General features: G+C 41.2%; 1 protein-coding gene across 1 annotated transcript in view; it reads right to left on the minus strand.

Moving 5' to 3' along the window:
- LOC115111772 (hexokinase-2-like) overlaps positions 1–22,503 on the minus strand; it is a 67,760-nt gene that overhangs the window by 8,531 nt on the left and 36,726 nt on the right. The window contains exons 6-15 of the mRNA XM_029638183.2: positions 21,829–21,928; positions 15,973–16,156; positions 7,034–7,195; positions 6,541–6,774; positions 3,147–3,451; positions 2,402–2,550; positions 2,187–2,306; positions 1,503–1,598; positions 1,166–1,265; positions 844–1,027 (exon numbers count right to left, since the gene is read on the minus strand). Coding sequence (XP_029494043.1) covers positions 844–1,027; positions 1,166–1,265; positions 1,503–1,598; positions 2,187–2,306; positions 2,402–2,550; positions 3,147–3,451; positions 6,541–6,774; positions 7,034–7,195; positions 15,973–16,156; positions 21,829–21,928 — 1,634 coding nt within the window. The remainder of the gene's footprint in view (positions 1–843; positions 1,028–1,165; positions 1,266–1,502; positions 1,599–2,186; positions 2,307–2,401; positions 2,551–3,146; positions 3,452–6,540; positions 6,775–7,033; positions 7,196–15,972; positions 16,157–21,828; positions 21,929–22,503) is intronic.

The raw sequence follows: 22,503 nt of genomic DNA on the forward strand, positions 1-22,503 counted from the left end.
TAATCAGCTTCTTGATATGACACCTGGTCATGTGGATGGATTATCTTGGCAAAGGAGAAATGCTCACTAAAAGGGATGAAAATTTGAGAGAAATAAGATTTTTGTGTGTATGGAATATTTCTGGGATCTTTAATTTCAACTCATGAAACATGGGACCAACACTTTACATGTTGCATTCATATTTTTTCAGTGTATTATTCATTTATTATCTCCGTCTAGTCGATAGCCTATATGATCGAGAAAATAGCATGATAAATGAAAATTTAAAAAAATCTAAAAAAACTATGTCTTTATTTTCTATTAACACCGCAACTCTTCCAACTATTTACTTTTTTCACAAATGCCACCAGTTTAACTCCAAAACATTAACAAATACATTGACCTAGCAAAGTAAATAAATGAAGGATATTTCATGCTAAAACCCTCATATTAAACACCAATTGTATTCACTAAGTTGGTTTATATGTTAGAATCATTTTTTACAGCTTAGTCATTATTTTGTATTTAAAAAAAATAATAATCTAATTTAATATATTTCACATTGATAAAGACACCTGTGATAATCTGAAGTACCCAAAATGGTCACTAGATGTTCTGTGTTAGATTACACAAATTCTGGTAGTTTACTGGTAAATTTAGAAAGTTTCCTTTAATATACCCTCCCTTTGCAAACCTAATCCCAGCCTCCAAAGACGCATAAATCAACTTTAACAAACAGTCCAATAAATCCACAGAAAGGAGATTTAATTTGTTTAATTGAGCCTCCGTAAATCAGCACCCCAACTAAAGGTGTACTCTTTATTTTTCTTTCAACACCGTTGTAAACAAACAGTAATAGGCTACCTCTGTTTGCCAGGGTTGGTGGCACAGTCGTCCACGGCTCTATCGAATTCTGTGCTGAAGTCGTCCAGCTCCCCGTGGTCCCCAAAGGCCCCCCACTCCATGTTAACACACATCCTCCCCTCGTCCCCCTCCACCAGCTCCACATTCTGCATTTCCTCCATGTAGCAGGCATTGGTGCCAGTACCTGGAGAGAGGGGAAATGTGTGTGTGTGAGAGAAAAAGAGAGCAACAGACACTCAAAGAAAAAGGAAGGCAGTTATTGATTTCTTACAGACTGTGCTTTGATCCAGAAGGAACATACAGTAGGCTATTGGAGACTCACCTACGATGAGGCCCACCTCACACAGTGGATCTTCGTAGCCACAGGTCATCATGGTGCCCACAGTGTCATTAACCACGGCAACCACGTCCAGGTCAAACTCCTACAAAAACATCAACACATGGACTTATGGATCACCAAAATGGAACCCGTTTTCATAACCAAAGGATTTCAGATTGGTATACTATAATATCAAAGTTACGGTTGGTGTACTTTCATGGTATCACATTCAATTTTAAATGGATTTGATATCCTACAGGTACTGTAATGTGTAACAGCATTTTGATTCTGGGCAGTGTAGGATTGTGACTAAGCCCAGTGGGTGGGTGTGACCTCTAACCTCTCTGCGGTGGATAGCATCCTTCAGTAGAGACACAACATCCTCTCCCTCGCAGCCGGTAGCTTTGAAACCCTTGGTCCACTTTAGCAAGATACCCTGAGGAGGAAAGGGAATGGACATCACATTAGGAGGGCGGGGGATAGGCATCTTTACCTGGCCCTGAGCAGAGTGTTGGTTTACATGGCACATATTGAACTTTTACTTTCTTCTGTGTTTTTGCATTGTTTAAACCAAATTGAGCATGTTTCATTATTTATTTGAGACTAAATAGATTTTATTAATGTATTATATTAAGTTAAAATAAAAAAGTGGTCATTGTTCATTCAGTATTGTTGTAATTGTCATTATTACACATACATATATACTTAAAAAAAAGGCAGATTAAATTGGCATCGGCTTTTTGTGTGTCCTCCAATAAATCGGTATCAGAGTTGAAAATCATAATTGGTCGACCTCTCCTACAGACGCCTATACAATGTGTGAATAGACCATGTGATGCACTTCGTCCACTCCTGTCAGCACTTGTCCTTCCAAGCCTTGCCATTTGAATGAACAGGTGCAGACAGAGCACCGACTGTTCTCAAGTGTTTTCAACGTTCTGTCTGTGAGAGGTTCAGCAGTGGTTCAAGCCATCCAAAAACAATGTTTAAAACGAGTTTTGCGTGTGCGTGTTCGCTTTGTTACCTGGTCCAGTTTATTCTGATGGCAGGGGAAGGAGAAGGTGAAGCCGAGGGGCAAGGAAGCTCCTTTCATACCCATGTACTCCAGGAAGTCAGCGATGCAGTGCACTATGTGGTCAAACAGCTGACAGAGAACAGACCGAGAGAGGTGTCAAATGACCAATGCAGTGGACTGGGACTGTGACATAACAGACATTGAGACGGACATTTCAGGTTTACCTCCTCTCCAGTGCCCTGCATAGCCTCCTGGGGGATGGCGTAGATCTTGTTGTGCATCTCCACGCTGCGTCTCTTCCCGCCCCGCACGCGAACCAGCAGAACTCGGAAGTTGGTCCCACCCAGGTCAAGGGCCAAGAAGTCACCGTGCTCTGATAAGTTCAATGAGTCAGACAATAGGGAAGGTAGCTAAGCAAGAGCGATAACTTAACACTTACATTTTTATTTATTTTTTACATTTAGCAGCTAGAGGGTTATGTGCCTTGTTTAATAACAGAAGTAGGTGTTCACATCCTGACAAACTTTTTTGTCATCTCTGCATTTCCAACGGGGAACCCGCTGATTGCTGGCTGACCACCCACCCAAACACACCCACCCACACATGCTAGGCACAGGTGGACTGTTCCTAAGTGAATTTGGTGTATTGATTTGGTAAATTCTTAACTACATGTAACAGCTTAAGGTTTCCTACTCCTCATTCTCCTGCTATAGTCCTTCCAAGGACATCTGTCTATTTTCCAGGATGTTCAATCAAGGGCTTTCTGAAATTCTAAATCTTAAGTATTTTCAAGGTCCATGGTGGGTACCCTTCAATTAACATCTTATGGCTCCATCTCCTCCCAGTCACACACATTCCTCCCATCTCCCTCCCCTCTGACCTTCTAATCCAATGTTTTTTGAGAATGAGCCGAGAGGACACGAGGAACTGCAATTGAGATTCTTCCGCAGATACCACCCCTTCTTATACCTGTTCCGTCGGGTGTGGAGCGGACGTAGGTGGGCAGCATCTTGACAGTGGCCTGGTCATGACTCTCCTTGGCCAGGCCCCTATTAATCTCCTCTCCCATCCTCCTCTTCACCTCCAGAAGCTGCTCCCGGCTCAGACGCAGGGCGTCCAGAACACGCTGCCGCTCAGCATGTTGGGTAGCCAGCCTGTAGGCCACCGCCGTCACCATGGCCGCCCCCTTCCCGCTGCCGTCCTCTGAGCGCAGGAAACGCACGTCGCAGTCCGGCACCAAACGCCGTACCATCTTGTGGAGCCGCCGCGCAAACCTGGGCGAGGAGAGGCACAACTTTACTTTTAAGCGTATTAAAATGTTAAAAAGGTTTAATTAGCTATTTGTAAACTGTTGGTAAATTAATTACAATTTGTTCATGTTTCTTATTAGTGAATACATGTGTATAAACTATTCCTTACTTGGTCTTGTAAATTTAATTGGCACTTGAGATTTAAGGTTAATTTCCATTGTAATTCCCCTTATCCGGTGTAATTTATACAGGACAAAAATATAAAAACGCAACATGCAACAATTTCAAAGACTTTACTGGAGTTACAGTTCATATTAGGAAATCAGTCAGTCAATTGAAATCAATTCATTAGGTCCTAATATATGGATTCCACATGACTGGTAATACAGATATGCAGCTGTTGGCCACAGATAACTTTATCAAAAAAGAAGGGCCACACAATAGGCCTCAGGATTTCATCACTGTATTTCTGAGCATTCAAATTGCCAACGATAAAATGCAATTGTGTTCGCTGTCTGTATCTTATGCCTGCACATACCATAACCCCTCACCACCATGGGGCACTCTGTTCACAACATTGACATCAGCAAACTGCTCGCCTACACGACGCCATACACATGGTCTGTGATTGTGACGCCGGTTGGACATAGTGCCACATTTTCCTAAAATTATGTTGGAGGTGGCTTATGGTAGAGAAATACATTCATGGGGTCTTCAAACGGGCGGCGGTTCGTGTGCAAAGTATATGATTACCGTGAGAGTAGTTTCTAAATGTACCAAAGTATTCTCTCATTCTCTCGTAACAAGCCGCAATATTGTGTCAGTCTGCTAGGGACCTGTTTCTAATGTATTAAGTGTGTATATTTATCCTGTGTTATCATTTAGTTAGCTAGTAAACAAATAATTAAACCAATTTGTTTAGTACTGAATCATAAGGATGGGGTTTTGCAGATGCAGGAGGTTACGAGTGTTCAGAATGATGATATTATGATTAACGAGTTCAATGTTTATGGATATAATATATATAACCTTTAGAGTTTAATTCGGGAGATAGTTAAAGTTAAATAAACAAATAAAAATATACCGCTCATGATGCCCCAATTCCTAATGAGTGAATTGTTGCATGATTAACCTGTTACTCCTACCCCCTACTTTTTCGAACATTCTGTTAAAAATCGCGCAACATTTCAGCGCCCTGCTACTCATGCCAGGAATATAGTATATGCATATGATTAGTATGTGTGGATAGAAAACACTCAGACGTTTATAAAACTGGTTAAATCACGGCTGTGACTATAACAGAACGTGCGTTTCATCAAAAAGTGCAGGAAAATCTGATCACTGAAAATGGGAAAATATATCCATGCGCCACTTCAACCCATTGTTAAACGTGACCCACATTAAATGGGGCCGAGGTTGCAATACCTACAGCTTCCACACAATGTCAACAGTCTTGTCATTTGCCTACGATCTGTTTCTTGGTCAAACGGACACGAGGCAGCGCAGTTCTTCCGGTCTCCGACCGGATATTTTGGTTGAGATTTACCCGGACATTATTTCCAGACGTACAGCTATAGAATATACATCGCCTCGTGATCAAATTGATCGCTTATTAACGTTTACTAATACCTAAAGTTGCATTACAAAAGTATTTCGAAGTGTTTTGTGAAAGTTTATCGTCGACTTTTTTAATTTAAAAAAATGACGTTACGTTATAAAACGCTATTTTTTTCCTTGATCACACAGTCTTCATAGATCGATATCTAGGCTATATATGGACCGATTTAATCGAAAAAAAGACCCAATAGTGATGTTTATGGGACATCTAGGAGTGCCAACAAAGAAGATGGTCAAAGGTAATGAATGTTTTATATTTTATTTGTGCGTTTTGTGTAGCGCCGACTATGCTAATTATTTTGTTTACGTCCCCTGCGGGTCTTTTGGGGTGTTACATGCTATCAGATAATAGCTTCTCATGCTTTCGCCGAAAAGCATTTTAAAAATCTGACTTGTTGCCTGGATTCACAACGAGTGTAGCTTTAATTCAGTACCCTGCATGTGTATTTTAATGAACGTTTGAGTTTTAACGAGTGCTATTAGCATTTAGCGTAGCGCATTTCCAGATGGGACGCCTGCGTGTCAGGTAGGAGCAAGAGGTTAATTTAAAAATCGGTAACAATTAAACATCTTTAGTTGATTAGATAAATAACAGTCAGATTAATGAAAGTAAAGTCACAATAATAGTTTATTATAGGATTCCTATACCTTCACAGCGAGTCAATGGCTCTGGTGTGAAACTCAGAGTTGTGGGTTGAGTGTCAAATTGAGCCTGAATACATTTGAATGAAATGGGATATTGTGCAATTGCATTTAATTTTTGATGTGGTGAAAGGACTGGAGTAGTAGTGTATTTGAGCCTTGCACTGCTTGAGATCTACAGTGTCCACAAGGGATAGAGGATATGAGAGAAATGGTAGCACTTGATTTGAAGGTCTTATTTTACATGGCGTAGAATCTTAAATTTGACCAGTTTCTCACAGCAGGAAAATAACCCTGCAGAAACAGGAAATCTGAATTAGTGTGTGAATTATAATTAATAAACATTTTTGGGGGGATGGATACATTTTTGTAAGGGCAAATCAAGTCAATGGAAATTACAAAGCCTTTTTAAACGAATACACTAAAAGTATGCTGCAGGAAATTTCCTGAAACAACAGGGTGATCAAATTCAAATCCAACATCTGTAGAGCAGGATGAACTGTAAGCCAACCAAATTCATGACTGGCATTTGAGATGAGGGTCAGTTCCACTGTAATTACACTGTGCAGTCTAGTTTAGTTCATTCTAATGCCTTAGAAGTAAGAGCACTTCTATACTTCAGTGAGTAGGAACCCCGAGTGGTGTGTCACAGAGAAGATGTAGATTACCTGAGTATCTAGTAAAATATGTTAAGTGCCATTTCAAGTACAACACTTCACCTGTTCTATCCTGAATTGGCGGGAGCCACAATGACAATGTCATTGATCCCCACTCTGTTAGAGATAACCCCAGAGTACAGCATCACAAAGCTCACACACACTTGGGCCAAAACACACAAAGACTGCTCCACTCACTGTGGGTGGTTCTTGTAGACAGAGCCGTCCACTCCTATGGTTGTCCTCAGCCTCTCCGCAGCCTTGTTGTCTCTGATCTGTCTCAAAACAGAGACTAGCGTGGCAGCACACAGGTGGGCGGCCCGTGTCGACACAACCTGACACACCCTCTGAGTGGCCACGCAGTCCTCCCCAGAGGGGTCCAGGCCCAGCCCCCTCAGCACCTTCTCCGCACTCACCAGACCCTCCTGGTCTCTGTCAGAAAGAGAGCACCACCTCAGTTACATACGGGCTTAAAAAGTATAACATTAGGTGTGGTACTTGCTCATCATTATCATCATCACACTCATTATCATCATATTCATCATTAGCAGCAGCATCATATTCATGATCATCAACCAAGTTATATCAAGATACAAGACAGAGTCAATGAAAGAGCCATGCCATCTATTATTTTATACCTTGATTAAATAGGCCCACAGTCTCACACATATTGTACACTCATACTACTGACTTGTCGTTTTCGATGGCGGAGACGAAGCTGGTCTGGAAGTGTCCTGTGGTGAGGAGGTCAGGAGTGGTGTGACCCTTGAACACCAGGTCCTCCTTGGCCATCTTTACCAGGATCAGACGCACCAGCTCCCCCATGTACATCCCACTGATCATTTTCTCAAACCTACACACGCACACACAGGCACGCAAATCCTGTCATGATTACATGGTTGGTACAGGCGAGCACATCAGAGGTGGAGCTCGAATGATTGCTCTCTGTCTCATGGAAATAGTTTGTGTTTAGCTGTATATATTCAGCTAACTAGTTGGTTGTTCAATCTTGTTTCTACCGATGTAATTCATACGGAAAACAGCCCAAGCTGTTTGCTATAGCTTGCTGATCTGTCTGGCCAGAAAAGTTGTTTGGTAGTAAATTTGGCCTGACTTGGTGTGTCAACTTCAGCTGTCACTTTCACTAGTTAGCCATGCAGACAACCAGCTAACTAGCTGCCAAAATGGAGATCAGAGTAATGTTGTTTATCTGTTAGGTGTAGGTTATGGTTTGTCATGTTTGCTAGGTACAGATATTCACTGTTATCCTAAAATTTGACACCTTAGCTGTCGTGTTAGGGTAGAAGCCCGCACAGTGGAGCTCATATGATATCGATTTGCAGTGATATTTGTTTGCAGAGCCAGCTAACAAGTTGCTTGTTTTGTCCTGTTTCTACAGATGCTATTCATTTGGAAACTGCCCCAGCTTTGTAACTTATTTAATCTGTAAACAGTTCTACCACATTCTTTGATTTCTTACCATCTATGAAAAGTAATCTGACCATGGGTCTTGACGTGTGAGTACCCTATATAGCCTTTATGGTTGTAATCTAACCCCGCTGATCCTCCATGACCATATTAAGTGTGTATGCTTAGTGGGACCATCATTTGTTTTTCAACAGGACAACGACCCAACACAACTCCAGGCTGTGAGTGCTGCATCAGATGACCTGGCCTCCACAATCACCCGATCTCAACCCAATTGAGAGGGTTTGGGATGAGTTGGACCGCAGAGTGAAGGAAAATCAGCCAACAAGTGCTCAGCATGTGGGGACTCCTTCAAGACGGTTGGAAAAGCATTCCAGTTGAAGCTGGTTGAGAGAATTGCAAAGCTGTCATCAAGGCAAAGGGTGGTTACTTTGAAGAATTTCAAATATATTTTGATTTGTTTAACACTTTTTTTAGTTACTACATGATTCCATAATGTGTTATTTCATATTGTTGATGTCTTCACTATTATTCTACAATGTATAAAATAGTCAAAATAAAGACAAACCCTTGAATGAGTCTGTGTCCAAACTTTTGACTGGTACTGTATGCACACCATGAACTGGGAAATTCTGGACACTAAGCTTTTCATGAAATCATTTTGATTGACTGAAAGCGCTGTATGACATCATGATGATACTGTTTACTGTGAGATGGGAATGGGAGGTGTGTAACAGTACCACATAAAATATTATGGAAAACCCTAACAGTTGATTATCAGGAAGAAAGTATGTGTATAGTTGAGGGGAAAAAAAGAGAGGAAGGGAGAGCAAGACAAGTGTGAGAGGGACAGAAAGATATTCCAGACCACAATAGTCTCCTATTTGTTGCTGCCCCTCTCCTTCCTCCCTCCCCCCGTTACTCTAGGTTCATGACAGGAGTGAGGGAAGTGATTGGGAGAGACATGGCTCAGCACCAGGCAGGGAGGAGGAGTTGGAGATGATTGGAGGGATAGAGCGAGGATAAAGAGGGTAAGATGAGTGTGAAGAGGGGAATGGAGGGAGAGGGGAAGAGGAGTGTGAAGAGGGGAATGGAGGGAGAGGGGAAGAGTGTGACGAGGGGAATGGAGGGAGAGGGGAAGAGGAGAATGGAGGGCGAGGGGAAGAGGAGAATGGAGGGCGAGGGGAAGAGGAGTGTGAAGATGGATAGGGAGTCAAAGTCAGGACTATTATCAAAATACTGCAAGAGAATTTCCCCAAACTACTTCACCCATGGCAAGACCTCTCAGTGGATGAAGCTATGATACAACTTGACAGTAGACTACTGTGGAAGCAGCATAGGCCCCCCAAAAAACAGTAAGTGGGGGGTAAAATATTGTGTCGCTGACTCCTGGACTGGCTACTGCCTAGCTTTCAGTGTGTACATAGGTCGGGGGGATCAAGCAATTGAACTTGGCTTAGCCTGCAGAGTTGTCATGGAGCGCATGAGGAGCTCTCTCGTCACAACACTATGTCTATGCTGATGACAACTTTTCAGCCATACCTCTGGTGAGATATCTTCTTGATGTCGACATACTTTTGTGGCACAGCAAGGCCCAATAGAAAGAATTGACCCAAGGCCATAATGAAGGCAAGCTCCATACAGGTCAGTCTAAAATGGTCTGCATTTACATTTACATTTAAGTAATTTAGCAGACGCTCTTATCCAGAGCGACTTACAAATTGGTGCGTTCACCTTAAGACATCCAGTGGAACAGCCACTTTACAATAGTGCATCTAAATCTTTTAAGGGGGGAGGGGGTGAGAAGGATTACTTTATCCTATCCTAGGTATTCCTGAAAGAGGTGGGGTTTCAGGTGTCTCCGGAAGGTGGTGATTGACTCCACTGTCCTGGCGTCGTGAGGGAGTTTGTTCCACCATTGGGGGGCCAGAGCAGCGAACAGTTTTGACTGGGCTGCGCGGGAACTGTACTTCCTCAGTGGTAGGGAGGCGAGCAGGCCAGAGGTGGATGAACGCAGTGCCCTTGTTTGGGTGTAGGGCCTGATCAGAGCCTGGAGGTACTGAGGTGCCGTTCCCCTCACAGCTCCGTAGGCAAGCACCATGGTCTTGTAGCGGATGCGAGCTTCAACTGGAAGCCAGTGGAGAGAGCGGAGGAGCGGGGTGTCTGCAGATAATAGTAAAGTGTGCTACTGTAGGGACAAACGAGATGTGTACTTTCTATGTCCTAACAGCTCAGGGAATGACACCCTAAAACCAGTATCAAAACACGGGCAGAATGTACTCATGCGATCCAGAGCTGGTCCTGGATTACATTTTTTTTTTTAAATGAGCCGGGTTGATAAGGAATTCCATGTAGTATAAGAACACCACCTCCCAGCTGCCCACTGCACTGAGGCTAGGAAACACTGTCATCACTGATAAATCTACGATAATTGAGAATTTCAATAAGCATTTTTCAACAGCTGGCCATGCTTTCCACCTGGCTATCCATACCCTGGTCAACAGCCCTGCGCCCCCCACTGCAACTTACCCAAGCCTCCCCATTTCTCCTTCACCCAAATCCAGATAGCTGACGTTCTAAAAGAGCTGCAAAATCTGTACGCCTTCAAATCAGCTGTGCTAGACAATATGGACCCTCTCTTTCTAAAATTAGCTGCCACAATTGTTGCAACCCCTACTAGCCTGTTCAACCTCTTTCGTATCGTCTGAGATCCCTAAAGATTGGAAAGCTGCCGCGGTCATCCCCTTCTTCAAAGGGGGAGACACTCTAGACCCAAACAGTTACAGACCTATATCTATCCTACCTTTCTGAAGTCTTCGAAAGCCAAGTTAACAAACAGAACACCGACCATTTCAAATCCCACCGTACCTTCTCCGCTATGCAATCTGGTTTCCGAGCTGGTCATGGGTGCACCTCAGCCACGCTCAAGGTCCTAAACGATATATAACCGCCATCGATAAAAGACAATACCGTGCAGCAGTCTTTATCGATCTGGCCAAGGCTTTCGACTGTCAATCTCCGCATTCTTATCGGCAGACTCAACAGCCTTGGTTTCTCAAACGACTGCCTCGCCTGGTTCACCAACTACTTCTCAGATAGAGTGCTGTGCGTCAAATCGGAGGGCCTGTTGTCCGGACCTCTGGCAGTCTATGGGTGTGCCACATGGTTCAATTCTTGGGCTGACTATTTTCTCTGTATACATCAATGACGTCGCAACTCTGCTGGTGATTCTCTGATCCACCTCTACGTAGACGATACCATTCTGTATACTTCTGGCTAGAGGGAGACCAATTATGATTTTTCAACGCCAATACCGATTATTTTGGGGACCAAAAAGAGCCGATACCGATTAAAATCGGACGATTTTTATATATATTTGTAATAATGACAATTACAACAATACTGAATGAACAAAACACCCTTTTCCTTTAACTTAATATAATACATAAATAAAATCTATTTAGTCTCAAATAAATAATGAAACATGCTTAATTTGGTTTAAATAGTGCAAAAACGCAGTGTTGGAGAAGAAAAGTAAAAGTGCAATATGTGCCATGTAAAAAAGCAACGTTCTAAATTCCTTGCTCAGAACACATGAAAGCTGGTGGTTCAATATTCCCAGTTAAGAAGTTTTAAGTTGTAATTATTATAGGAATTATGACACGTCGACTATTTAGCTCTAAACCATTTGTATTTCATATACCTTTGACTATTGGATATTCTAATAGGCACTATAGTATTGCCAGCCTAATCTCAGGAGTTGATAGGCGTGAACAACTCTGTAAATCAAGCATTGCTAAGAGCTAGCCCAAACAACTACCTCTTTCCCTACTGTATTTAATTTAGCTCCTTTTCACCCCATTATTTTTATTTCTACTTTGCACATTCTTCCACTGCAAATCTACCATTCCAGTGTTTTACTTGCTATATTGTATTTACTTTGCCACCATGGCCTTTTTTTGCCTTTACCTCCCTTATCTCACCTCATTTGGTCACATCGTATATAGACTTGTTTCTACTGTATGTTTGTTTTACTCCATGTGTAACTCTGTAGTTTTATGTGTCGAACTGCTTTGCTTTATCTTGGCCAGGTCGCAATTGTAAATGAGAACTTGTTCTCAACTTGCCTACCTGGTTAAAGGGTGAAAAGGTGAAATAAATAAATAAAATAAAAGCTGCTGGCAAACGCAGTAAAGTTTGAATGTTTTCGAGCCTGCTGCTGCCTACCACCGCTCAGTCAGACTGCTCTATGAAATCAAATCATAGACTTAATTTATAATATAATAAACGCAGAAATACGAGCCGTAGATCATTAATGTGGTCGAATCCGGAAACTATCATCTCGAAAACAAAACGTTTATTCTTTCAGTGAAATACGGAACCGTTCCGTATTTTATCGAACGGGTGGCAACCAAGTCTAAATATTGCTGTTACATTGCACAACCTTCAATGTTATGTCATAATTATGTAAAATTCAGGCAAATTAGTTCGCAAAGAGCCAGGCGGCCCAAACTGTTGCACATACTCTGACTCTGCGTGCAATGAATACAAGAGAAGTGACAATTTCCCTAGTTAGTTCATGTTAGCAGTCAATATTTATTTTAACTAAAGAATGCAGGTTAAAAAATATACTTCTGTGTATTGATTTTAAGAACGGCATTGATGTTGATGGTTGGGTACATTCGTGCAACGATTGCGCTTTTGTTAAATCATCCCCCGTTTGGCGAAGTAGGTTGTGATTCGATGATCAATTAACCGGCACAGCACTGATTATATGCAACGCAGGACAAGCTAATTAAACTAGTAATATCATCAACCATGTGTAGTTAATTAATGATTACGTGATGATAGATTTTTTTCCCTATACGTTTAATGCTAGCTAGCAACTTACCGTGGCTCATTGCTGCAGGTGGTCAGCCTGCCACGCAGTTTCCTCGTGGAATGCAATGTAATCGGCCATAATCGGTGTCAAAAAATGCTGATTGGTGTGAAAACTTGAAATCGGCCCTAATTAAAATCGGCCATGCAGATGAAATCGGTCGACCTCCACAGGTTTGTGTTAACAAACCTCCAGACGAGCTTCAATGCCATACAACACTCCTTCCGTGGCCTCCAACGGCTCTTCAATGCATGCAAAACTAAATGCATGCTCTTCAAATGATCGCTGCCCGCACCTGCCCGCCCATCTAGCATCACTACTCTGGACGGTTCTGACTTAGAATATGTGGACAACTACAAATACCTAGGTGTCTGGTTAGACTGTAAACTCTCCTTCCAGACTCGCATTAAACATCTCCAATCCAAAATAAAATCTAGAATCAGCTTCTTATTTCGCAACAAAGCCTCCTTCACTCATGCTGCCAAACATACCCTCGTAAAACTGACTATCCTACCGATCCTGGACTTCGGCGATGTCATTTACAAAATAGCCTCCAACACTCTACTCAGCAAATTGCATGTAGTCTATCACAGTGCCATCCGTTTTGTCACCAAAGCCCCATATACTACCCACCACTGCGACCTGCATGCTCTTGTTGGCTGGCCCTGGCTTCATATTAATTGCCAAACCCACTGGCTCCAGGTCATCGATAAGTCTTTGCTAGGTAAAGCCTCACCTTAGCTCACTGGTCACCATAGCAGCACCCACCCGTAGCACACACTCCAGCAAATATATTTCACCTGTCATTCCCAAAGCCAACTCCTCCATTGGCCACCTTCCCTTCCAGTTCTCTGCTGCCAATTACTTCTTTTTTTTATCACTGAAGCTGGAGTCATATCTTCCTCTCTAACTTTAAGCATCAGCTGTCAGAGCAGCTTACCGATCATTGCATCTGTAAACAGCCCATCCAAATACCTCATCACCATATTGTTATTTTTTTGTTGCTCCTTTGCACCCCAGTATCTCTACCTGCACATTCATCTTCTGCACATCTATCACTCCAGTGTGTAATTGCTAAATTGTAATTATTTCACCACTATGGCCTATTTATTGCCTTACCGCCCTAATCTTACTACATTTGCATACACTGTATATATATTTTTCTATTGTGTTATTGACTGTACATTTGTTTATCCCATGTGTAACTGATGTTTGTGTCGCACTGCTTTGCTTTATCTTGGCCAGGTCGCAGTTGTAAAGAAGAACTTGTTCTCCAATGGCCTACCTGGTTAAATAAAAGGGTGAAATAAAAAAAAACATCAACCAGCTCAGGAGCTACTAGAATGTTGTATGGACAGGCAGGAAAATGGTGGAAGTATGTGTTGAGGGATGCTCAAAATTGCTATTATTAATGCTTACATTGTGTGGGGACCCTGCAAAGACCCCTTCCCAGAAACCGCAGGCACCTGTCCCTGAAGGCATTCAAAATGCAAATTGGCTTTGTGATGGATACAGTGGCAGGAAGCGAAGAGCCAAGAGTGTGGCACCAGGGGGTGTGGACCGATTTGTAACTCATAATTTGAAAGCAGGACAAAATTATGAGAGGGCACAGGAAAGGGTGTGTGGTGTGCATCTGGAGTGGATGCAGGGCAAAGAGTGGGAGAGTGGGTTTTGAAATCATTTCTGAATAGTGTCCTCCGGTCAACGTTTTGATACCAGGGTCCAAAGAGTTAACCTGTTTGGGCTAGGGGGCAGCATTTTCACATTTGGATGAAAAGCGTTCCCAGAGTAAACTGCCTGCTACTCAGTCCCAGTTGCTAAAATATGCATATTATTAGTAGATTTGGATAGAAAACACTCTGAAGTTTCTAAAACTGTTTGAATGATGTCTGAGTATAACAGAACTCATGTGGCAGGCGAAAACCATGAGAGAAAAATCCAACCAGGAAGTGGGCAATCTGAGGTTGGTCGTTTTTCAGCTCATTCCCTATTGAACATACGGTGGGATATTGGTCATGTTGCACTTCCTAAGGCTTCCACTAGATGTCAACAGTCTTTAGAACCTGGTTTGATGCTTCTACTGTAAAGGAGGGGGGAATGAGTCAGAGGTCTGGCAGAGAGCCACGAGCTCGTGATGCGCGTTCATGTGAATGTTACCTCGCGTTCCATTGCTTTTCTACAGACAAAGGAATTCTCCGGTTGGAACATTATTGAACATTTATGATAAAAACATCCTAAAGATTGATTCTATACATCGTTTGACATGTTTCTACGAACTGTAATATGACTTTTTGTCTGAACTTTTGCCTGGACCTGCCCGCGTGTCGTGAGTTTAGATTGTGTACTGAACGCGCAAATTAAAAGGAGTTATTTGGACATAAATGGACTTTATGGAACAAATCAAACATTTATTGTGGAACTGGGATTCCTGGGAGTGCATTCTGATGAAGATCAAAGGTATGTGAATATTTATAACACTATTTCTGACTTCTGTTGACTTAAACATGGAGGATATCTTTTTGGGTTGTGTTGGTCTCTGAGCGCCGTACTCAGATTATTGCAGGGTTTGCTTTTTCCGTAAAGTTTTTTTGAAATCCGACACAACGGTTGCATGAAGGAGAAGTATATCTTTAATTCTGTGAATAACGCTTGTATCGTTTGTCACTGTTTATTATGAGTTTTTCTGTAAATTGATGTGGCTCTGTGCAAATTCATGGGATGTTTTGGAGGCAAAGCCAAATGTAAACAGAGGTTTTTGGATATAAATATGAACTTGAGCGAACACAACATACATGTATTGCGTAACATGTTGTCCCAGGAGTGTCATCTGATGAAGAATATCAAAGGTTAGTGATGAATTTTATCTCTATTTCTGCTTTTTGCGACTCCTCTCTTTGATTGGAAAATCGCTGTATGCTTTCTGTGACTAGTTGCTGACCTAACATGATATGTTCTGCTTTTGCCGAAAAGCTTTTTTGAAATCAGACACTGTGGTTGGATTAACGAGAATGTTATATTTAAAATGGTGTCTAATACTTGTATGTTTGAGAAATTTGAATTATGAGATTTCTGATGATTGAATTTGGCGCCCTACAATTTCATTGGCTGTTGGCGAGGGGTTCCGCTAGCGGAACGGGGCGGAACACAGTTCCTAGACAGGTTAACAAGGTGAAAATTACAGTTTCCACAACAAGACAGATGCACTTGGCAGCTGGAGGTTGATATCTTTTCCAGGTGGCCTTGGGCAATAGACAAAGAATACTAGCGTAATAGACAGTATAGTAGAAGTAGAGAGCGGGCCATGCGTCTGCCCTCTCACTCACAGCTGTTTGCCGGGGTTGAGGGAGCCGGCGTCGATCTCCCGGTCGAAGTCTGTACGGAGGTCATCCAGAGCGCCGTCGTCACCGAATGCCCCCCACTCCATGTTGACACACATCCTCCCCTCGTCCCCCTCCACCAGCTCCAGGTGACGCATCTCCTCCATGTAGCAGGCGTTAGTGCCGGTACCTAGGGGGGCAGCGACAGACAAAAAGGTCATACTGTTGGCAACAGGGACATAAGGACTGACTAATCTGATGACAAAGAAAATCAACCTCTGGAGCAGATATGTGGATATTGACTCATCAACAATCACGCTTCAAAATCTAATTCAGGTTTAGACTTGTACAGAGGTTTCAATGCTAAGCCTTTCTTACACCAAAAGCACAATTGAATATGTCGCAATAAACCCACAGTAGGTGTATTATTTACATACTGATTATACTCCCCTCCATATGTATTTGAACAGTGGACATTTTGTTTCATATGAGGCGAAAGTACAGAATGTCAGCTTTTATGTGAGGGTATTTTCATACATATACAACCATATAAATGCAACGTGTTGGTTTCATGAGATTAAATAAAAGATCCCAGAAATGTTCTATACACACAAAAAACATCTCTCAAATTCTGTGGACAAATTTGGTTACATCCTTGTCAATGAGCATTTCTCCTTTGCCAAGATCATCCATCCACCTGACAGGTGAGGCATATCAAGAAGCTGATTAAACAGCATGATCTAAACAGCATAATCATTAAAGCCGCACCTTGTGCTTGGGACAATTGAAAGGCCACTCTAAAATGTGTATTTTTGCCACGCAACACAATGCAACAGATGTTTTGAGGGCGCGTGCAATTGGCATACTGACTGCAGGAATTTCCATCAGAGCGGTTACCAGAGATAATGTTAATTTCTCTACCAGAAGCTGTGTAAAACATTTTAGAGAATTTGGCGGTATATACAACCGGCCTCAACCATAGACCACGTGTATGTGGTGGGTGAGCGGTTTGCGGATGTCATCGTTGTGTTGGTGGTGGGGTCATGGTATGGGCAGGGTTAAGCTATGGACAATGAACAAAATTGCATTTTATCAATGACAATTATAATGCACAGAGATACAGTGACAAGTTTACTGTTTACTGCTTTACTGTTTAGACATGAAAGCACTTTATCTAATCCCCCATGTGAAGAAGTTACTTTAGTGTATTAATGTAGTCAAAAGTTTAATATTTGGTCCCATATTCCTAGCATGCAATGACAACATCAAGCTTATGAGACTACAAACTCATTGGATGCTTTTGCTGTTTGTTTAGGTTGTGTTTCAGATGTTTTGTCCAATAGGAAAGTCAATAATGAATTGTGTCATTTTGGAGTCACTTTTATTGTAAGATTAGAAGATGTTTCTGAACACTTCTACATTCATATGGATGCTATCATGATCACCCCCCAAATGCTAACCTCCCCTGTTATGTGTAATGGTAAGAGGTTAGCATGTTTTATTGTAGCCTTTCGTGTTCAGAAACATCATATCTACTCATTTAGAAAGTCAGACAATTACTCGTCGCCATTCAGTTACTATTGGGAAAAACCCAAAACACAACAAAAACAAACTGCAAATGCTTCCAACGAGTTTGAAGAGTCACAAGCTTTATGTAGTAGAGGTCGACCGATTAATTAGGGTCGATTTCAGGTTTTCATAACAATTGGAAATCGGTATTTTTGGACGCCGATTTTGCAGATTTAAATGGTTTATTTATTTATTTTTAAACACCTTTATTTAACTAGGCAAGTCAGTTAACTTCTTAAGGTATAGGGGGCAGCATTTTCACTTTTGGTATAAGGGGCAGAATTGTCACTTTTGGATAAATAGCGTGCCCAATTTCAACTTCCTGCTACTCGTGCCAAGAATATAAGTTCTCATTGGCAAACGATATTTCTTAGGAACTTGTTTTCAGTTCCTACCGCTTCCACTGGATGTCACCAGTCTTTGGAATTTGGTTGAGGTTATTCATTTGTGCAATGAAGAAGTAGGGCCAACTAGGAACTGCGTAACACAGAGTTGCGCAAGACTTGAAAAGTAGTTTGGTTTGTTGTCTTCCTGCATTGAACACAGACCCGTCTTCAATTTGATCGATTATTAACGTTTAAAACTACCTAAAGTTGTATTACAAAAGTAGTTTAAACTTTACAAAATATTTCAAAAGTTGCCTATGAAATATTTTGGCAGTGACGTTGCGCATTTTGGAAGCTGTTTTTTTCTGGATCAAACGCGCCAAATAAATTGACATTTTGGATATATATGGACGGAATTAATTGAACAAAAGGACCAATTGTGATGTTTATGGGACATATTGGAGTGCCAACAAAAGAAGCTTGTTAAAGGTAAGGCATGTTTTATATTTTATTTCTGCATTTTGTGTAGCCCCTGCAGCGTTGAAATATGCTACCGTCTTTGTTTGCTGTTGTGCTATCATCAGATAATAGCTTCTTATACTTTCGCCGAAAAGCCTTTTAAAAATCTGACATGTTGGCTGGATTCACAAAGAGTGTAGCTTTAATTGAGTATCTTACATGTGTGATTGAGGTATAGGGGGCGGCATTTTCACTTTTGGATAAATGGCGTGCCCAATTTCAACTTCCTGCTACTCATGCCAGGAATATAAGATATGCATATTATTAGTAGATGTGGATAGAAAACACTCTGAAGTTTCTAAAACGGTTTGAATCATGTCTGAGTATAACAGAACTTATGTAGCAGGCAAAACCCCGAGGACTAACTGTTCAGATTTTGTTTTGTTTTTTTGCCTCTGACTACTCCCTAAGTTGTCATTGCCAAGGGATATTTGATAGGAACCACTTCCACTGGATGTCACCAGTCTTTGGAATTTGGTTGAGGTTATTCATTTGTGCAACGAAGAAGAAGCACATCCTGGAACAACGTTACACTATTGAGAGTTGCGCAAGACGTAAAAAGGAGCATGGTTTGTTTACTTGCTGTATTGAATAAAGATTGCCTCGTCTACAATTTGATCGATTATTAACGTTTAAAAATACCTAAAGTTGTATTACAAAAGTAGTTTGAAATATTTTGGAAAAGTTTATAGGCAACTTTTGAAATGTTTTGTAGTGATATTGTGATTTTGTAAGCTGTTTTTTTTCTGGATCAAACTCGCTTTATAAATGTAAATTTTGGGTATATATGGACGGAATTAATAAAAAAAAAAGGACCAATTGTGATGTTTATGGGACATATTGGAGTGCCAACAAAAGAAGCTTGTCAAAGGTAATGCATGTTTTATATTTTATTTCAGCGTTTTGTGTAGCGCTTGCAGGTTTGTTGCTTGCAGCTTTATTGACATTGTGCCATCAACAGATAATAGCTTCTTAATGCTTTCGCCGAAAAGCTTTTTAAAATCTGCCATGTTGGCTGGATTCACAACGAGTGTAGCTTTAATTGAGTATCTTACATGTGTGATTTAATGAATGTTTGATTTGATATCATTATTTGAATTTGCCGCGCTGCATTTTCCCTGGGGTTTTTTCCAAGTGGGACGTAAGCGTTCTCTATACCATAAGAAGTTAAGAACACATTCTTATTTTCAATGACGGCCTAGGAACGATGGGTTACTGCCTTGTTCAGGGGCAGAACGACAGAGTTTTACCTTGTCAGCTGAGGGATTCAATATTGCAGCCTCAAAAGGAGCCTGCCTGTTACACAAATGCAGTAAGAAGCCAAGGTAAGTTGCTAGCTAGCATCAAACTTATCTTGTAAAAAACAATCAATCATAATCACTAGTTTTAATTAACTACACATGGTTGATGATATTACTAGTTTATCTAGCGTGTCCTGCGTTGCATATAATCGATGCGGTGCGCATTCGCGAAAAAGGACTATCGTAGTGCCAACGTGTACCTAACCATAAACATCAATGCCTTTCTTAAAATCAATACACACAGAAGTATATATTTTTAAACCTGCATATTTAGCTAAAAGAAATCCAGGTTAGCAGGCAATATTAACCAGGTGAAATTGTGCCACTTCTCTTGCGTTCATTGCACGCAGAGTCAGGGTATATGCAACAGTTTGGGCAGCCTGGCTCATTGCAAACTAATTTGCCAACATTTTAAGTAATTATGACATAACATTGAAGGTTGTGCAATGTAACACAAATATTTAGACTTATGGATGCCACCCGTTAGATAAAATACGGAACGGTTCCGTATTTCACTGAAAGAATAAAGTTTTGTTTTCGAGATGATAGTTTCCGGATTCGACCATATTAATGACCAAAGGCTCGTATTTCTGTGTGTTGATTTTTGATAGAGCAGTCTGACTGAGCGGTGGTAGGCGCCAGCAGGCTCGTAAGAATTCATTCAAACAGCACTTTTGTGCGTTTTGCCAGCAGCTCTTCGCAATGCTTCAAGCATTGCGCTGTTTATGACTTCAAGCCTATCAACTCCCGAGATTAGGCTGGTGTAACCGATGTGAAATAGCTAGCTAGTTAGCGGGGTGCGCGCTATTCGCGTTTAAAATGTCACTCGCTCTGAGACTTGGAGTAGTTGTTCCCCTTGCTCTGCATGGGTAACGCTGCTTCGAGGGTGGCTGTTGTTGACGTGTTCCTGGTTCGAGCCCAGGTAGGGGCGAGGAGTCCTATAATTACTATAATAACTACAACCTAAAACTTCTTACCTGGGAATATTGAAGACTCAAGTTAAAAGGAACCACCAGATTTCATATGTTCTCATGTTCTGAGCAAGGAACTTAAACGTTAGCTTTCTTACATGGCACATAATGCACTTTTACATTCTTCTCCAACACTTTGTTTTAGCATTATTTAAACCAAATTGAACATGTTTCATTATTTATTTGAGGCTAAATTGATTTGATTGATGTATTATATTAAGTTAAAATAAGTGTTCATTCAGTATTGTTGTAATTGTCATTATTACAAATAAATTTAAATAAAAAATATATATGTATATATAAAATATATATAGTAAAATATATATGTATATATTTTTTATATATTTAAATCGGCCGATTAATCGGTATCGGCCTTTTTGGTCCTCCAATAATCGGCATCGGCGTTGAAAATCATAATCGGTCGACCTCTATTATGTAGTAATTTTGTGCATTAATACTGTAAAAGTACATTTTTCAAAATACTTCACATGGAGGCGACTGATATAAATAATATAATAGCCATTTCGCAAAAGCGACTTACAGTCATGCGTGCATACATTCTTTACGTATTTGGGGGGAGGGGAGGGGTCCCAGGAATCAAAACCACTATTCTGGCATTGCAAGAGTCATGGGCTACAAACTGAGCTACAGAGGACTTTCATTTCTAAACAGTAAAACATTTGTATGAAAATACCCTCAAATAAAAGGGTTTACATCCCTGTTAGTGAGCATTCCTCCTTTGCCAAGATAATCCATCCACATTATGTACTGTTGCCTCATGAAATATTTGATCTGAAATCCAAAATTCTGAAATATAGAGCCCCCCCCTCCAAAGTGCTTCACTATCCAAATACATATGGAGGAGAGTGCATGTATGGACTGTATTCACACAATGGAGGCCTCTGAGCAAATACATTTTCATAAACATCAAAACATTGTGAAAGTGAGCACCAAGAGATCCTATAATAATTATGTGTTCTGTATGTAATTCTATGGTGAGGAAATAGGGAGCCAGAACATTGGAAGTCAGTCCTATTGATTGTGTATGGATTGCATTCATGATGGAGTGCTCAGTACCTCGCTCAAAACACTTAGATCGAGAGCATTGTGTTGGATTACACAAATCACAGAAACTCCAACTAATCCCCATATAGGTTAGGATGGAGAGGGACTCACCGACAATGAGGCCTATTTCACAATGATGGTCGTCGTATCCACAGGTCATCATTGTGCCCACAGTGTCGTTGATTACAGCCACAATGTCAATGTCAAAGTCCTTAGGAAAGATAGAAACATGTCGTAATTAACAAGTGACTCCCTTGGCCAGCATGCCGTGACTGAAACCATTACGCATGATGCAACTCCTATGAGAAACAAGTCAAGATGCAGGGTGTGATCAGGGCCCGTATTCAGAAAGAGTCTCAGAGTAGTAGTGCTGCTCTAGGATCAGGTCCTTTCTGTCCATGTAATCTTATTCATTATGACCTAAAAGGCTAAATTGATCCTAAAAAAATCTGCAGTCCTACTCCGATGTTATAAGCAGCCAATATAATCTGTTTTATATTTTGGGGTGGCTTCCTAGTCTCCTTTTCACCTCATTTAACACTTGATTTAGTTAACAAAAAAGCATCTCTCAAGAGTTTCACTTCATACATTAATGAAGAAAAGTTACAAGTGCAACAGAATAGGTCCGGACCCTGTCCAGCAACTCTCTAATCCCAACAACACCGTCACAAAGCAGCATTAATGTTCCATAGCCCTTGCAGAGCAGGGGAAACTAGCCTCTGCCCTGAATTGACACTGAAATCTAAATGAAAACGGTGGCACAACATGTTGTCAAAGCAACACAAT

The sequence above is a fragment of the Oncorhynchus nerka genome, linkage group LG27 (genome assembly GCF_034236695.1).
Source record: "Oncorhynchus nerka isolate Pitt River linkage group LG27, Oner_Uvic_2.0, whole genome shotgun sequence".
Taxonomy (NCBI): domain Eukaryota; kingdom Metazoa; phylum Chordata; class Actinopteri; order Salmoniformes; family Salmonidae; genus Oncorhynchus; species Oncorhynchus nerka.